This window comes from Camelus ferus, chromosome 32 (genome assembly GCF_009834535.1).
Source record: "Camelus ferus isolate YT-003-E chromosome 32, BCGSAC_Cfer_1.0, whole genome shotgun sequence".
NCBI classification, from domain to species: domain Eukaryota; kingdom Metazoa; phylum Chordata; class Mammalia; order Artiodactyla; family Camelidae; genus Camelus; species Camelus ferus.
Window position 1 is genome coordinate 16,929,964 of NC_045727.1, and position 15,873 is coordinate 16,945,836.

Genomic DNA, 15,873 nt, shown 5'->3' on the forward strand with positions numbered 1-15,873 from the left:
GCCCTCAGCTGCTACGCTAAGTGACCACCGCAACCAGCCACCAACCAAGGGACCAAGGGCCACACAAAGCCACGTGCAGTCCTAGTGACCTCCCTCCAGGGTGGGGTGCGGACTGCAGGGCTATTGGCTGCTCTGGGCAGGTCCAAGAAAACCCCCAGGTTCAAGGTGATAAGGCAGTCCTGTGGGGTTGGCAGGCAGGGGGTTCATTTTTAAGGGCTGGGGCATCCATCACCTGCCCTTGAATGACTGTGCTCAGCAACCACACAAAAGGGAGTTCTGCGGTCGGCCCAGGCAGCCACTCATGGGGCAAAGGGGGTTGTCAGTCAGGAGAAAAAGCAAAGGCTCAGAAAGGTTGGACGATGGGCCCAAGGTCACACAGCTACACAGCTGTGGAGCTGTAAGTCTCGGTGAGGACGTCCTGCCTCTCAACCGGACACCTGGTTCTCTGGTCCTTCTCCATCTCTGACACGAGCACTCACACACGGCGGCACCCGGGCTCCCACTGGGGAGAAAAGACACTGCCACCACCAACTTGCAAGTCACACTTTATTCACTCGCCAGGATGTCTGGGGTGGGGGGTCCTGGGAAGCAGACCAGGCCCCTGGGAAGGAGGAGATGAGGAGCATTAGCTGGAGGGGTGGAAGGCGCCCCGCTGGTGCCACTGCATGTCACGGATGCGGCGCACAGACTGCACCTGGGGCTGGGGCGCCCCGAAGTCACCGCTGTCCTTGTAATCGCCCTTCTCCAGCAGGTACTGCAGCCCGCGGTAGCCAGGGTACTGGTAGCCGACCCACCTGTGGGGCCGCGGGGGACGGGAGCAGCAGATGGAGAGACAGAGAGGGAACCGTTCAGCCACTGAGAAGGGTGGAGTCCCCCAGACATTCCACACTTCCCAGGTCTTGAGCAGGAACACCACCACCCTTCCCGGGTCCAGCCTCTTCCTTCCTCCTTTTGATGGGGAACTCACTACCTCCAGAAGCAACTTTGGTTTTTATTTTTTTTGTTCTTTCCCCTGCCCTTAATGGAGGCCCTGGGAATTGAACCCAGGACCTTGTGCGTGCCCAGCATGCGCTCTGCCGCTGAGCTCTACCCCACCCCACCCCCAGAAGCAAATTTTAACTAAAGGCCTGACACTGGGTTCAGAGGAAAGGGTGATCTAAAGCTCACTTAAGCTTCGAATCAGACAGGCCTCTTAGCCCAACCGTCAGCCCCACTGCAAGGCCAGGGGCGGTGGCCGAGGCCCCAGGAGCCCTGTCATCCCTCTCCCCTCTGAAGCCAGCACCACTCAGTGGGTCACTCTGTGCTGAGTACCTGATGAACATCAGTCTTCTCCCCAGAACACGTCGCACAGCCCTGGCCCCCACGGACCTGCCCGGCCAGCCCCTGTGGGCACCTCCAGCTCTGCTTCTCAGCCTCGTGCCCCTATACCTCTGCAGCCCAGCCACTCTGTCCTTCATAGAGTCCTTCAGACTCCCCAGGCTCTTCCCACCACAGGACCTTTGTGCGTGCCATTCTCAGCATTTGGGATGTCCTTCCTTCTCTTCCTTACCCCCTGCAATTCCTACTCAGCTCAAGAGTCCCTTCCCTCAGGGAATGAGGCTGGATGTGTGTGGATTCCTAAATTATTAGGAGTTGCCCTCAAGCAGACTGTAGTGACACAATGCAGAGACCAGGTCTCTTCAAGCTACCTAGGCTTACTGACCACCTAACACAGTGCCTGGCCCATGACGTCTCTCAACAAGTTGAATCAATTAATGATTAAGTCAGTACATTACAAAGAACGTGAGTACAGAAATTTGCATGCTATTTTAAGAGTCTGACAAGCTCCAGAAAGCCAGTATGTGCTGGTAAACTAGCTCCCTTAAGGGGGAAAAAGTCTTGATTTTCCAATTTCTGTGGTGTAGATACTTCTGCGACTGATTATTTCAAGCTACGAACGATTAAGCCACCAGCTCACAAAAATTCTAAGACGTTTTAACAGTCAGCTTTTGCAAGCTGGTACAAGCCGGCCCAGCACACAGCTGCCCGAAGCCCGTCTTCAGACTCCCTGTGGAACCCGAACTTTTCACCATGAGAAATTCCCCGATGCTGACGGCTGAGGTGTACGTGCCAAAGTTTAATTCAGTGGAGGAGGACGCCTCCTATTGCCAATCTCAGGAACTCATGCAGTAAAAGGCAAGCACGGGCTGGACTTCCGGCCTCGCCCAGCTCTGTCAGGGCCACTCAGCTCATTCCCACCCCCACCCCCGGGCCTCTGCCTTACCCCCGCCCCACCATTTACTGTCCTCCCCCTCCTCCCCCCGCCGCCACCACACCATTTACTGTCCTGCTCTCTGGGGCTAAGGTTAGGGCAAGGGTCCAGAGTTTCTCTCCCCCAAAGGTCAGGTATTGCCCACAAGACAAGTCAGGGTGGAACTGCGGGACTGAAAGCCACAAGAAGGCTGAAGATTTGCACGCCCATTTTCCAACAAGAAGACTGAGGTCAGGAGCATCCAAGATGACCAGCAGAGTTCAGGGCAGAAGAGGACTTAGAAGCCCGGGCTCCGGGCTCCCGGGGCGGGGGTGCACTCACGTGCCGCTCTGCACCCGCACAGAGGACACCTTCTCCTGGTAGCCGTGCGCATGGAAGCTGGGCACGTCATCGTCTATGACCTCCATCTTCTTCCCCGTGAAGTTGGGGTTCTCGTACAGGATGATCTTGTGCTCCTGGCTGTCCTGTGGACAGGAGGCAGGGGGAAGTGGGTGTGAGCAAGGGGACCCACCCTCGTGCGCGAGGGGACCCACCCTCGTGCCCCGCACGCTCCACCTGCAGCCATGAGCGTGTCTACGACAACTGCATCCAACAGTGGCCATCCGTGAAGACCCCCCTGGGCTATCTTCACGTGACAGACACTCCGGATTCTGCACTTTGAGGAATATCTGATTGTGAAATGTCATTTCCCCTCCCACAGCCTCAACTCTCCTTTTAAAAATAAATGGCAGCCGGATACACACATACACACACAGGCTTATTGTGCCTCTAAGTAGACACTTGAAATATTTTGGCTTTCCTTCATCTCTACGTATCTTCTTATCCTCCCGTTCTGTGACATTTTTGTTAATCATCTCCTTTAATCCTTTAAACTACTCTTATGCTACTTGGCAGATGAGAAAACTAAGGCTCAGAGAGGTAAGGTGACTTGGCCAAGGCCATCCAGCTGGGAGTGCCAGAGCCAGCAGAGGAATCCACATCTCAGGAATGCCAAGTCCAGTGTTCTCCAATCTTCCATCAAGCTCTGGAGAGAACTAGACTGGGCTGGGGGGGCGGGGCTTGGGGTGTACCTGAGCATCTCTGGGCCCTTTGCCCTCCCAGAACACTCACACGCTGGTAAGCATCAGATCAGAGAAGCACTGAGAGGTCTTCCTGGTATGAATTATGAACAAGAGCTAAACTGCCTTCCCACCACCCCAAACCCAGAATCTCTTTGAGTATTTATGGGGGGAATCATATACTGAGCACTTGCTCTGTGACTGGAGGCACAAAGCCCTGGAGAGCACTGTCCACACAGACTACAATGTGCACAGTGCCCCCTGGAGGATTTTGAATGGATCCCTTGAAGTTGTGCGATCTGGTGCCTCTTGGGCCAAGCAGGCTGGAATCTCAGGACAGTAGGCACTAATATCCCCATTTTACAGATGAGGAAAACTGAGGCTCAGGGAGGTGAAGTGACTTAGGTGAGGTCACATGGCCAGGAAGTCCCCCACCAGTCAGAAGGGGCATGATGCCAGAGGTGAAGGCTCCTTCCTGGTCCCTAGACCTCTGGCTCCAAGGGGGCCGAGAAAGGAAGAAGAGGAGGATCGGGGGGCTCACCACTTTGATGGGCCTCAGGGAGCTGAGGGAGTCCGTCCTTCGACTGCTGGTCCATGAGTCCCAGCGGGGGTACTCGCCCTTCTCAAACACAAACTGCTCTCCTTTGCAGTTGGCTTGTTCGTAGCCCACCCAGCTGCAGTGGAGAGAAAGAGACAGAGAGAGAGCAAGTCAGGCCCACTCCAGGCTCCCTCTGGTGGGACCCTGGCCACGCGCTTGGGCCCCAGAGCTCACAGCTGCTCTGCTCATCAAAACGAGCAGCAGCCTCCCCTAACTCCAAGCACAGCGAAGCCAAGAGTGGTGAGATTAGAGTTGTCTGGTTTTTTTGCACCAAACCATTTCTTCTTCATTTTAAATAATAAACAATAATTAATAAAAACATCAAAGTTAGATTTTTTAAAAGCAAGCAGAGGAACATAAAGTCTGTTTGAGAAACTCTTCCATCTAAACACTAACAAAAGACAACTGAAAAGCAGATGTGGCACTTCAGCGGTCAGAACTTCAGTCGTCCGGGGTGCGTACTAGCTCAGCCACCGGCACGAGGTCCCGGGTTTAAGCCCCAGTCCCTCCATTAAAACAAAGGAAAAGGCAACAACATTTCAGCCGGCCAGGAAGGTGAGCTCTCAGGCACACTGACGCCCCACGTGCATCAGGCAAGCGGGCCGTAGCAGGACCGCCGCCTTGGCTGTATTCTCCAGGTCAGCGTCACCACAGACAATTCTGCAGAGTGCGATGGCCCTGCTTGAATAAGGGTCACTCAGGACCCACATGAGACTCACTGACCTGCTGGCTGGGGGTCACCGGGGGCCACCTCTGATTCTGGAGGCTCCTGCAAAGAGGGAACCACACGGAAAGGCCTACAGGCTGTGCTCATCTACGTGACATGGTCCCAGGAGAGCCAATCCAACCAGCCCCTCCCCTTCTCTCTTGGGTCAGGGTTACCAAGCCTGCTGGCCCCCAAATGTATCAGTGAATCTGCTAGATTAAGTATCACCAGGATCTGGGAAGGGAGGGATGGATGCAGAGCTGGGATGTCCAGCTTTAAACCTCCCGGGAGAGTGAGGACAATTCGCAGAGCCAGAGACTGGCAGCTCTAAAAAAGTCCCTGAGAGTCCCTGTGTCCGTCTCCCTGCCTCAGGGAAGCAGCTGCCCTCGGTGTCAGGCTTTTCACATGAACTCTCTCCCTTCATCCCCAAGAGAACATGGTTATCCTCATCCTACAGAGGAGGAAACCGAGGCTCAGAGAGGGCAGTTTCTGGTCCAGCATCACACAGCCCAGAAGTGGTGGAACCAGGATTTGAATCAGCTGTGATGTCATAGCACAAGCTCTGCCAAGACCCCAAATCCTGGTCCCCTGATCGCACAGCCTAGGAGCTCAGTGAGAGCGGATCCCTCCAGCTCCACAGCCTGACTGCCTCACCTTGGCAGCCCCCGACCAAGCGACGCCCCCCAGGTACATACGGTCCAGCCTGAACCAGGACGGAGGCGGCCTTCTCCACGCCAGTCTCCTTCAGGTTGGGGCAGGGGCCGTTGAGCTCGTGCGAGTGGCCCTGGAAGTTCTCCTGCTCAAAGATGATGATCTGCAGGAGGAGAGAGTCGGAACCCATCATGATGGGGAGGAGGGTGAGTGGGGCAGTGGGTGTGGAGAGGGGACTCGGAGAGCCTCAAAGGATGCTGAAGGCTTCCACGCTTGGGAATCATGAACCAAACATAAAGTCAGACAGTCCTGGCTCCAGTTACCAGCTGTGAGAACTTGGGCCAGTATTTCACCTCTCTGAGCCTCAGTTTCCACAGCTGTAAAATGGAAATGAAGGCAGAACCTACTTCATGGTGTTGCTGGGAAGATTCAGAGGAGCATAACTGTTAACACACCATGTCTGCTCTGGTGTGGGGGGCATAATTCAAGGACATGCTACGGATCCCAAGGGGGTAAGTGGCAAAGCTGAAATTGGAGCCCAAGCTTGTCTGATGCTGTTTCCAGTAGAGCAGCAGCACTTTGCCAACTCTAACACGCACACAAGGTACCTGGCATCCTGATAAACATGGTTTCCAAGGCAGCAGGTCTGGGGTGCCTCCCCTGGTTCTGCATTTCTAATGCGCTCCCAGGTGAGGTTGGTACCACTGGCCTGTGGACCACGGCAGGAGTAGCAAGATGCCAGACCATGCTGCTTAAGCTTCTTCTGCCCCCATTAGAGCTGGACCAGTACCACTGTATCCACCCCACACCCACAAATCACCCATAAAACTACACATACCTGTGCCCTTTTCTTGAGCCCCATGGGTTTTGCAGGCTTTCCTCCCCCTCGGGATACTTAAGAGGACTTCATCCCCTTGCCTGACCTGGTCCTCTCATCAGCCCAGGGAGGGGTTGGCAGGGTTCCCATCCAGGGTAACTGAAGCTCAGGAAAATGAAGGGGCTCATGGCCAAGTGCAAACAGGGAGCCAACTGCCTGCTTCCATGAGTCCAGAGAGAATCTGGAGGCAAGCGTTTTCCAGCCACACATGCCCCAGGGAGCTGCCCCTGGATGAAGAGGCTCTCAGGAGGGGCAGCTGCACAATTCACATGGTCAGCACTGGCTAGGTAAACATGCCCCTCTCTCCCAGGCTGGGGATTAGCCAGACAAAGCCAGGGGAGGGAGGCACAGCAGGGCTCAGAGTCACATTCCAGGGGCTCAATTCAGCCTTCATGGTCACTGACTCGACCACAGATGGGTCAGGAGACCTGGGCTTTAACATCACTTCTGCTGCATCCAGCTGTGCAACCCCAGGAAGCCACGTGATTGCTCTGAGCCTCAGCTGCCCCATCTGCAAAATGGGGGACCACGTCTATTTTGTAGGGTTACAAGACTCAACAGCATGGAAGTCAGGGGCTAGTATGTTATGACCCTGGCCTGGGAGACCAGGGCTTGTAGGGGTGAAGAGTGAGGAAAGTCAGCCTCTCCATGCATTTGAAAGGCCTCAGAGAGCCCAGGAGTTCAGTATTATTATTTATCAACAAGTGGATGGTAAAAATTTACACATCACCCAATCCTTTGACCTGCACAGTCCAATATGGCAACCAATAAGCTACACATGTCTACTGAACACATGCTACTAATCTGAACTAGGATGTGCTGTAAGTATCAAATACACATCAGATGCTGCAGATTCAGTCTGAAAAAGAGAAGGTAAAATAGTTCCCTAATAATTTCTTTAATGACTATACATTGGGATATACTGGATTTAATAATATGACAATTTCTGCTATTTCTTTTTACTTTGTCAACGTGACTCTTAGGAAACATTAGACTCCACATGTGACTTGTTTGAAATCTATTGGAGGGCACTGCTCCAAACCACTTCAGACTGGCCGCCTTGCTGCTCAAACTCTCCCAGCTCATTCTGACCTCTGGGCCTTTGCACTTGCTGTGCCCTGTGCCTGGAATTCTCCCCTACCCCTACTCCCTGACTTCCACATGGCTACTTCCTCACTTGTCTCCAGACTCCACTCCAATGTCACCTCCTCCAAGAAGTCCACCCTGGCTACTTTAGCTTACCTGTTCCCCATCCACCCCAACTGTTGGGAAGCCTACTCGTTTAGTTTCTTCCTAGCACTTCTCACTCCTCGAAGTCACATTTATTAGTTTATTGTCTGTATTTCTAGAAAGCCCCTTAAGGACAGAATGGGGTGACTGGGTAAGGGGCTGTATCAGCTCAAGATTTCCAAGCTAGGGGGCAATCAGACAAAAGGGCAGATCCAGGATGGAATTCATGTCCGGGGCCCCTGAAGCAGAGGGAAACAGGAAGGCAGCCTGGTGGACGGCTGCTGGTAGAAGTCTGGGGGCAGATTCGGTGTGACAAGCCCCTGACTTTGGGATAAGGTCGCATCACCTTAGGAGAGAAGACAAAGGCAGCACCATTAGCTGGCATTAGGTGGACACACACTGGCTCAGCCTGATTTCTTTGCTTCTTCACAATTACCTTTTGCTGTGAAACCAATTCTCCCCATTTTACGAAGGAAGGAACTGAGGCCCAGAGAGGTCAAGTGACTGGCCTAGGTCACACAGCAGGTATGGAGTCAGGAATCTCAGCCCACTTCCCATTCACAAGCCCCCTTTCAGACTGGACTGAGGGTCCGCCCCAGCTTTGGGCACCCCCCCAGGCAATGGGGTGCAAGGCAAAGAAACTTGAATATCTGAAGCCAGAAGCATGCCAGTAATGGGCTGGGGAGGGACATTCTGAATCAGTGCCCCCCGCAATCCCAGTGTTCAAGTAGGGAAGACTGAGGTCCAGAGAGGGGCAGAGAGGGGAACCCCGGGAAGGAAGATGTCAACCCCACTTTACAAAAGAGAAACCAAGTCTAGGAGAGGCATGGTGCCTGCCACCCATCTTCCCCACCCTGCATGGTACCCACCTTGGGGTTGAGGGGCTGTGGCTTGCCCGCTTGGGTCTGGAGGTCTGAGGCCATGGTGGGCTGTCTCGTGCAGGACTGACCTGGAAGACACGGGGAAGCAGCAGTGAGGTCTCTCTGGGCCCTCGTCCCTCTCACTGGGGGTCCTCGGGACCCCGAATCCCATTTTGTCTCCCTGGTTTCAGGAGATCCTGGAGCGGTGGGGTCTGCAAAGCAGCTGCCCGAACGTCCATCCTTAGCTTCCCTTCTTTGGGTCCAGGCCAGCTCCGAGGGGGTAGGGGAGAGGAGAGAGATGAGGTCTACTGAACAATAAAGTGGCAGACTAGCGCTTGAGTGGGGCCCCAGGTGGGTCCTCATCACCTAGAACCAGACAACTGATGCTACATAGAATGCAGCTCCGTTGATTTTATGCAGAAATTTCTTGATTAAAAGAAAACAGTGTGGCCTGACAAAATCCATGCTTGATCAGTCTGTAGCTCCCAATCTGCCATCTCATAAAGTCCCCTGTACCCCCTGCCCCTCGTCCCCGACTTCCTCCTTGACTCCCCGCCCCACACCCAGTACCCAGAACGCTCCTCTCCACCACTCGTCTTATCCCCTCCCCCATCAGCGCACACATCTGTTATGGAACTCATTCCACACCAGAGCAAAGACCTGAGTCTAAGGTAGAAGTTCAGACACCATGACAGGCAGAAAGGGGGAGAAATTCTTAGCGTCTGAGAACATCAGGAAAGGTGGCCAAAGTGTCGGTTTCTTCTTCCTTCCTGCAGGAGCGGGAGAGAACCCAGTCTATATTCCCAGGGAAGAGGGGAAGCCTGTCTCCTTCTCCAGAGATTAACATCCAGCTTCCAGAAGCTCCTTCTATTCCAGAGACCAGGCCAGGACGTTCCCCAGAAAGAGGACATTCAACTAAGCAGTCTGGGAGCCAGCCCTCTGGGCTGGTCACTGTGCCCAAGACCCCACCATTACCGTCCCCTATCGGCATCCTCAGATCAAAGATTAAGCTCAGTTGGTTCAACTCACGGGCTGCCTCCGCCGCTTACCAGCATCGAGGCTCTGGGAAGGGCATCGTCTTGGCGCCTCAATTTCCTGCTCTGTAAAATGGGGACAGTGTGGCGGGACACAGAGTGGGCGCCCAGGAACGTTTCTAGATATGGAGAGTGGACTCACCGCCCTTGAACGAAGCTGAACCTTCAGTGCTTTTATTCTTTCCACTCGCAAACCCTCAGCTATATTCTCTTCCTCTGGCAAAACGAGGATGCTGATGGACTGTTCAGTATCAACACAAAGCATCTTCAAAGTACACATTCTGGGCCAGGCGCTGCGCTGGACCACTCACCTACGTCATCTCTGAGCCCCACAGCCAACGAGGTTTTATGACCCCCTCTCTCCATTTAACAGAAAAGAAAACCAAGGCTCAGAGACTTGACATCTTCGCCCAAAGTCACCCTGTCAGAAAGTGGTAGCATCTGGATTCAAACCCAGGTCTCCTACGCTCTCCATCAGGGATGAGGATGAGAGAAAAAGGCAAGACAAGCGAGAGAGGCATTCTTACCAGTGACACCAGCCCCTGAGAGTGCCCGTGAAGCTGGCTGGCGGGAGGTGGCATTTATACCTTCCCCAGGAGTGCTGGTGCCAAGACGGGTGACCACTGCGTCCCTGTGGAAAGCAGGGTGAGAATGCTGAATTAAGCCCACACCAAAGCCCGGGTCAGCAAATGCCCACAGACATTGTGTCTCTGCACAATAATGTCATTAGCTTTCAGATTCGGCCGCGCCAGGGTGGTCAGGTGGCCAGGCAAGGAGATGCCTGCTTTGCATGCATCAGCCTTCCCGCTGCCAGGACTCGGGCACGCTGGGTTCACTGGTGTGGTCAGTTGAGCCCTGGGGGAGGCAGACAGAGGCAAATCTCAGTGGCCCTGGGGGAGAAAAAAAAAAAACAAGCACAGGAAGTTGGTTTGGCAGGGTCCAGAATCCATCCATCCATCCATCCAAGTATTTATCACGTATGTACCTGATGCCAAGCTTGGCTCTAGTGGGTGGTATGTCAGGGAGGGGATGTACCCCAGCCTGGAGCACCCAGGAAAGCTCCTGGGGAGGGACAAAATCCTCAAGGATGTGGAGAAATTAGTCTGGGAAGCCAGGATGGGAGAAGAGTTCCAAGCAGAAAGGGATCAGATAGAACACGCTGCCGGGGTATTTCAAGAAGACTTACAAACAGGTTAATGCAGCTACAGGGTGGCCCGTGGTGGGGCAGGACCTGATCGCGCAGGGCCGAGGAGAGGGATGGCCATCCTGAAGGGCCCTGACAGTCCCAGCACCTACTGTTCCCAAGGGCGCCCTAAGGGGCGCCCTAAGGACCCTCGGGCCCCGTGATTTGGAGAAACCTCTCCGGTCCCTACTGCCGGCCCCATCGCTGCCCCTGAGCTCTTGGCCTTTCCTGGCGCTCCTCCGGTTTGCACGGCTTCCCTGCAGCCTGCAGTGTGTCTTGACCGAATCCAAGGTCAGGCAGCAGAGAGGGGACGGCACTGGGGTTTGGAAACTGGGTTCGAGTGAGGAGACTTGCTCGCCCCACCTTCTGTGCCCCTGATACACACACAGCCACGCTGCTTCTCTGTAGCACTTCTCACCACCTGACACTGTTAGTCATAATTTGCTGTCCTTCCAATGGGAAGAAACGCATCATGATTGGGCGGAGGGGAGATAGCTCAAGTGGTAAAGTGCATGCTTAGCATGTGCAAGGTCCTGAGTTCAATCCCTGGTACCTCTTCTAAAATAAATAAATAAATAAATAAACCTAAGTACACCCCACCCACCAGAAAAAAAGCGCCTCATGAGGGAAGCGCCGTCTGGTTTACCATCTGAGGGGCTGCACCCCGCAGGCCCGCAGTGGATCTTACACAAAGGTTCCTGGAGCAACATGCCAGGGTGGGCAGGGATGTGGCAGGAATTTTCACTACCCAAGTGGCCATTGCCATTTACAGGGTTCATCAGGTGGGTTCATCAGTTACCAGGGACTAATGAAGCACGATAATCATGAGGATTGGGTGATCGTGGGGGTGAAGCAGGGACTGGTTGCGCGGGGAATGCAGGAAGAGCAAGAGAACAGCCATCTGGCGTGGCCTGACCCTACACCCCACCCCTACACACCCTGCAGTACAGATACCAGCGGCTAAAGAGAATCATGAGTTCAGGAGGGGGGCAAACATTGGAGCCAGGCGCTTATTACGTCAACTTTCATGGAATTCTGAGAGGCGGATGACAACAGCCTCTCGCAGCCGACCCAGCAGTCAGACTCGTCTCGGAGGAAGGTCATGCTTGTCACTCAGTCTGCAGGTTCCCTCTGCTCAGACTCAGGAGGAAATGTAAGATGTTTAACAGGCACAAGGCAGAGAAGATCAAGGCCGTTAAGCACGAAACAAGCAGAAGCAGCGCTCGGAGCTCCCATCACCCCCGCCTGTGGCTCTGTCCTGGCCTGGAGAACCCACCGCCAGCCCGCACGGCCGGTGCCCAATACTGGAGAGGCGGTGTAACGACGGACCACAGGGTACTACAGTGGTGCCTTTCTCCAGCAGGGGCCTGGCCTAACTACCGCAGCAGTCCTAGGTAGATGGAAGACAAGTGAGATCTGTAAATCCGTTTCTGATTTTATTCCCCACAAGGCAGCAAACCCAAACAGCAGGGGAATTACCTGCCAGTCTCAGGGCCATTTTATAACGTGTTCCCCTGGGGGTAGATCCCGTGTCAAGGGCAAAAGCAAGTCAACAATCCTTTGATGGTCAACAGTTGAGCTCGGATGGTGTTGACTGGTTGCCTCTGGGCTAATGTGGCGGGGGCACTGGGGCCACTGCTCCTGGGATGGCCAGTTACAGTGCCGGGGGCTTGAGTTAGCCTCCCAGCCCACGTGCTGAGAGCCGGTTTCGTGTCAGCTGTGTTTAAGTCCCTTCCTAGCCCGGCAGCAGTGGGGTTGTAAGGAAAAGCCAGTGGACGCAGTGGACGGCATTACTGTCGGCCCATTCCTGGACTTCATGGCCACTGGTCACTATGGATGCCCACGGGGGTCCCGAAGGTCACGCACAGCTGTTCTAGACCCGATAGTGGTTTATGGCTGGATTACTTGTTGGCCCTTTGTGTGTCTCCCACCTGTTGTACCGCGTTGTAGGCGGCGTGTAGCTGCGGTCCCATCACTGTGTCGTTGCTCCGCCCTCCCATCGCTGGGACTCGGAGCCCAACGGCACTCTGGTTATCCCGCCGTCGCCGAAGGCCCCAACCAAACCCCTCTGGGTAACTGGCCACGTCCAAGTCACAAGCCTGTCCCCGAGGTAACAGCCCTAAAGCCTGTGTCTGCAGCTGTTTAGGGGTGGTGGGCGGGGGGCAGTTGTCTCACCGACCAGGCAGCCGCCAAGCACGGAACAGACACGCCCGGCCCCTGCGCTCGGCCCGCGGCCACCAGCCAGGCCCGGGCGTCAGCGGGGCCACGAGCCCGGGCTGCTGCCTTTAACCTGGAAGCACACGCTGAGTTAACAGGACGCCCTCGACATCATGGAAGAGAACGACGCCTCTGGTGGCGCTCCGCTGCCTCAGGGCCCCACGCGCGGGTGGACGCCGCCTGGGGACCCCACACCCCCAACTTCCTTTCCCGCCCTGCCTCCCCGAAGTCTCGGCTCTCGCGGGAGTTTCCTCGCCTCCTGACTGGCTGCCGGATGGCTGGGCCGCGCCCTGCAGGACCGCGAGCCTTGAGCCCGGAGACAGTGACAGGGATATCAGCGGTTATCAGACAGGGGGCCTTACACGCCCCAAACAAGGGGTCCTGGAGCGACTCCCCACCGTGTACGGCCGCCAGCAGGCAGGACTCGACGGCACTCTGCCCCACTCGGGGAGGAGGCGGCCACAGAGGGGGGACGACGTCAGGTGGGCTCATCCGTTACCGGGGGAACCAGGGCTGGGCACGTCCCTCACAGCCCCTCAGGTTAACGAGCTTCCCGAGGGTAGATGCTTCCCTGTGATAAACTAGCAGGTGGGGACGTTCTGGCCTAGGGATTAGAAGCATCAATGGCAGTGGCAGGGGGCAGGCACGTCCGCCTGAGTAGGTTGTAGGTGGAGCAGGGGTTGAGCAAGGGATGGACAGAGAGCAAGACAGCGGCCATCTGGAATGGCCTGACTCTACACCATCATGTCCCCACAGCCCAGCGCCTGACACATGGTAGGTACTTGTTTTGTTTTCTAGGACTGCCGTAACAAAGGGCCCAAAACTAGTGGCTTAAAACAACAGAATCTGGGGATATAAAATGGTGCAGCTTCTGTAGAAAACAGGATGGTGGTTCCTCAAAAAATTAAGCATAGAATTCCCGTGTGATCCAGCCTTCTGGGCTTACTTATACTCATGAGAATTAAAGCAGGGACTGCAGCAGATATGGGTACACCCGTGATCATAGCAGCATTATGCCCCAATCGCCAAGAAGTGGAAACAACCCAAATACTCACTGAGAGAGGAATGGATGAACAAAGTGTGGTCTGTCCTGACAATGGAATATCATTCAGCCTTAAAAAGGAACGACATTCTGACACAGGCTACAACCTGAATGAACCTTGAGGACATTATGCTCAGTGACATAAGCCAGATCCAAGAGGACAAATACTGTGTGCCTCCACTTCTATGAGATTCTCAGTGCAGTTAAATTTAGAGACAGAAAGTAGAATAGTGGTTGGTAGGGTCTGGAGGGAGTGGGGAACTGGGAACTACGGTTTAATGAGTACAGAGTTTCAGTTTTGCAAGATGAATAACACTTCTGAAGACGGATGGTGGTGATGGCTGCACAATGGTGCGAATGTGTTTCATGCCACCAAACCGTCCACTTAAAAATGGTTAAAATGGCCAATTTTATGTTATGAATATTTTACTACAATAAAAATGTCAAAAAAACACGTCTGGAAATAACATTGTCTTATTGTGAAAGCCCAAAGTCTGAAATCACCTTCTTGATACTACAATGGGGACAGTCCTTTGTGTCCCCAAATACGAAGTTTTTTGATTCTTAGATACGTTGGAGCCAGAACTAAAAGGAGCCTTAGAGACCATCAAGCTGAGAATCTGTCCCTTTTATCAGCACCAACACTCCTGTCTCATGACAAGCATTTTGTGACAGCCCCTTCACTTTCTTGAAACAAAATTGAAACAGTAAATCACCTACATACATCCTTTCAGAATATATGAATAATAAAATGTCCTAACTATAATATAAAAGGATAATAAAATGCAATGTAGCGTAATATATTTCAATACCTAAAGGCTTGGACACAGCTATACCAGAATGATGCACACAAGGACCTGGATATTTGTGCTACTTACAATGGACAATTTTGGATAAGAAGGTAATATCGAAATGAACGTTTGACATTTTCATATGCCTGTGGAGAATCATGTTGAACATAATACAGCCAGACATGCAGGTTGACCCGGAGGTGATTTATTGGTGATGCAAACATGGCAGGCAACATTGTCACGAACTCCATGATTTTCCAAAATGGGGATGCATGGTTGGTCAAGTTCCCAGCTGAGGGTAGGGAGCTGAGGGTATTTATATGCTGATTCCCGGTAGCCATTGGAAAAAGGCTGCTCCTGGTAGGTGTTAATTTCCCAGAATTCCGGCTTCCCCCCGGGACATGCAGATGCTGGTTGCCAGAAGTGATGCTCACACACCACCGCTGTAAGTTCTAAGGGATATGGGGGAGCACCCCTACCATCCAGGGGCAGATAAAAGACGTACAGGATAACCACTGGAGAGAGGGGGCAGCTGGCAGCAGGGAGTGGCAAGAGGACCCTAAGAGAGCCAGGCATGGGGGATGCGCTCACTGAGACTTGCCAATGGTGGACCCCAAGGAGAATGCCCACAGAGCCTGCCGCCCAGCTCCCGAGAGTCTTTGAGCTGCAGTCCTGTCTCCATGAGTCCTCCTCACCCTCGGGCCCTATTCTCCCCACGAAGCCTCATCACAGCTTGGATTCCCCGAGCCTGCTGCGGAGCCTGGTCTCCATCTCTCCTTGCTTGCACTGGCGTCCTTAGGATGAAGCCACATTATTGAGTAGCTGGAAACTCTCTCTGCTCCACACAACCTTGGAGCTCATCTCTGGGGTCATCGCTTTTAATGATGATGATGAGCCCACACTTTTTCATCTGTTGTTCTCATCCCTTTCTGCACAGTAAACTTAGGTTAATACTCAACCAAAGAGATAGGCAGTGTTATTAATTCACATTACAGACGAGGAGACTGAGGCACAGAGAGCTTAAGTGACTTCCCCAGAGACACACAGTAAGTGATGGAGCCAGGAAGGAACCCAGGTGATGTGGATCAAAGGCCCCTCTCAGTCACACTGCCTCTAATCCCGCTAATCAGTTCACTTGGACTGCCTCTAACCATTAGTCTACACTGCCTCTCAATTAGGGAAAGTGATTTCCTGGCCCTGAACGTTGCCCTTTTGTCAGCTGAGGGATGTTTTTGTTTCACTGTCCTGCTCAGGCTCTGCCCCTGCCTTAGCCTGGAATTTGAGTCTAGGCTGGAGTTCAGAGCAGCCTTTTGGAATCAAGCAGGCCTGGGGTCAGATCCCCGCTCTGCCGCTCGCTGGCTGTGTGACTTCTGCA

At 53.9% G+C, this 15,873-nt stretch overlaps 1 protein-coding gene across 7 annotated transcripts; it reads right to left on the minus strand.

Annotated features, from left to right (window-relative positions):
- Positions 1–529: 529 nt before the first annotated feature.
- CRYBB2 (crystallin beta B2) lies at positions 530–13,785 on the minus strand. 7 transcript variants are annotated; one of them, XM_032471615.1, is made up of 7 exons: positions 13,721–13,785; positions 9,793–10,155; positions 8,241–8,320; positions 5,309–5,427; positions 3,851–3,983; positions 2,573–2,715; positions 530–794 (listed from the first exon to the last, which is right to left on the minus strand). In XM_032471615.1, exons 3-7 carry the CDS (start codon positions 8,292–8,294, stop codon positions 626–628), a joined length of 618 nt encoding a protein of 205 aa, XP_032327506.1. In that variant the 5' UTR covers positions 8,295–8,320; positions 9,793–10,155; positions 13,721–13,785; the 3' UTR covers positions 530–625. The 7 variants fall into 7 exon arrangements, with proteins under 7 accessions (XP_032327506.1, XP_032327504.1, XP_032327505.1 ...); XM_032471613.1 differs by lacking the exon at positions 13,721–13,785 and adding an exon at positions 11,928–12,850; XM_032471614.1 differs by lacking the exon at positions 13,721–13,785 and adding an exon at positions 11,466–11,859.
- Between the last annotated feature and the right edge of the window lie 2,088 nt (positions 13,786–15,873).

What these genes read in the sequence shown, in the direction of transcription:
- CRYBB2 (XM_032471611.1), bottom strand. Translation starts at nt 8,594, where the DNA reads ATGAGGACCCACCTGGGGCCCCACTCAAGCGCTAGTCTGCCACTTTAT. An exon ending in CACAGCCCCTCAACCCCAAG is followed by an intron (nt 5,428 to 8,240) that starts GTGGGTACCATG and finishes CTCCTCCTGCAG; the next exon opens with ATCATCATCTTTGAGCAGGA. An exon ending in GTCCTGGTTCAGGCTGGACC is followed by an intron (nt 3,984 to 5,308) that starts GTATGTACCTGG and finishes TCTCCACTGCAG; the next exon opens with CTGGGTGGGCTACGAACAAG.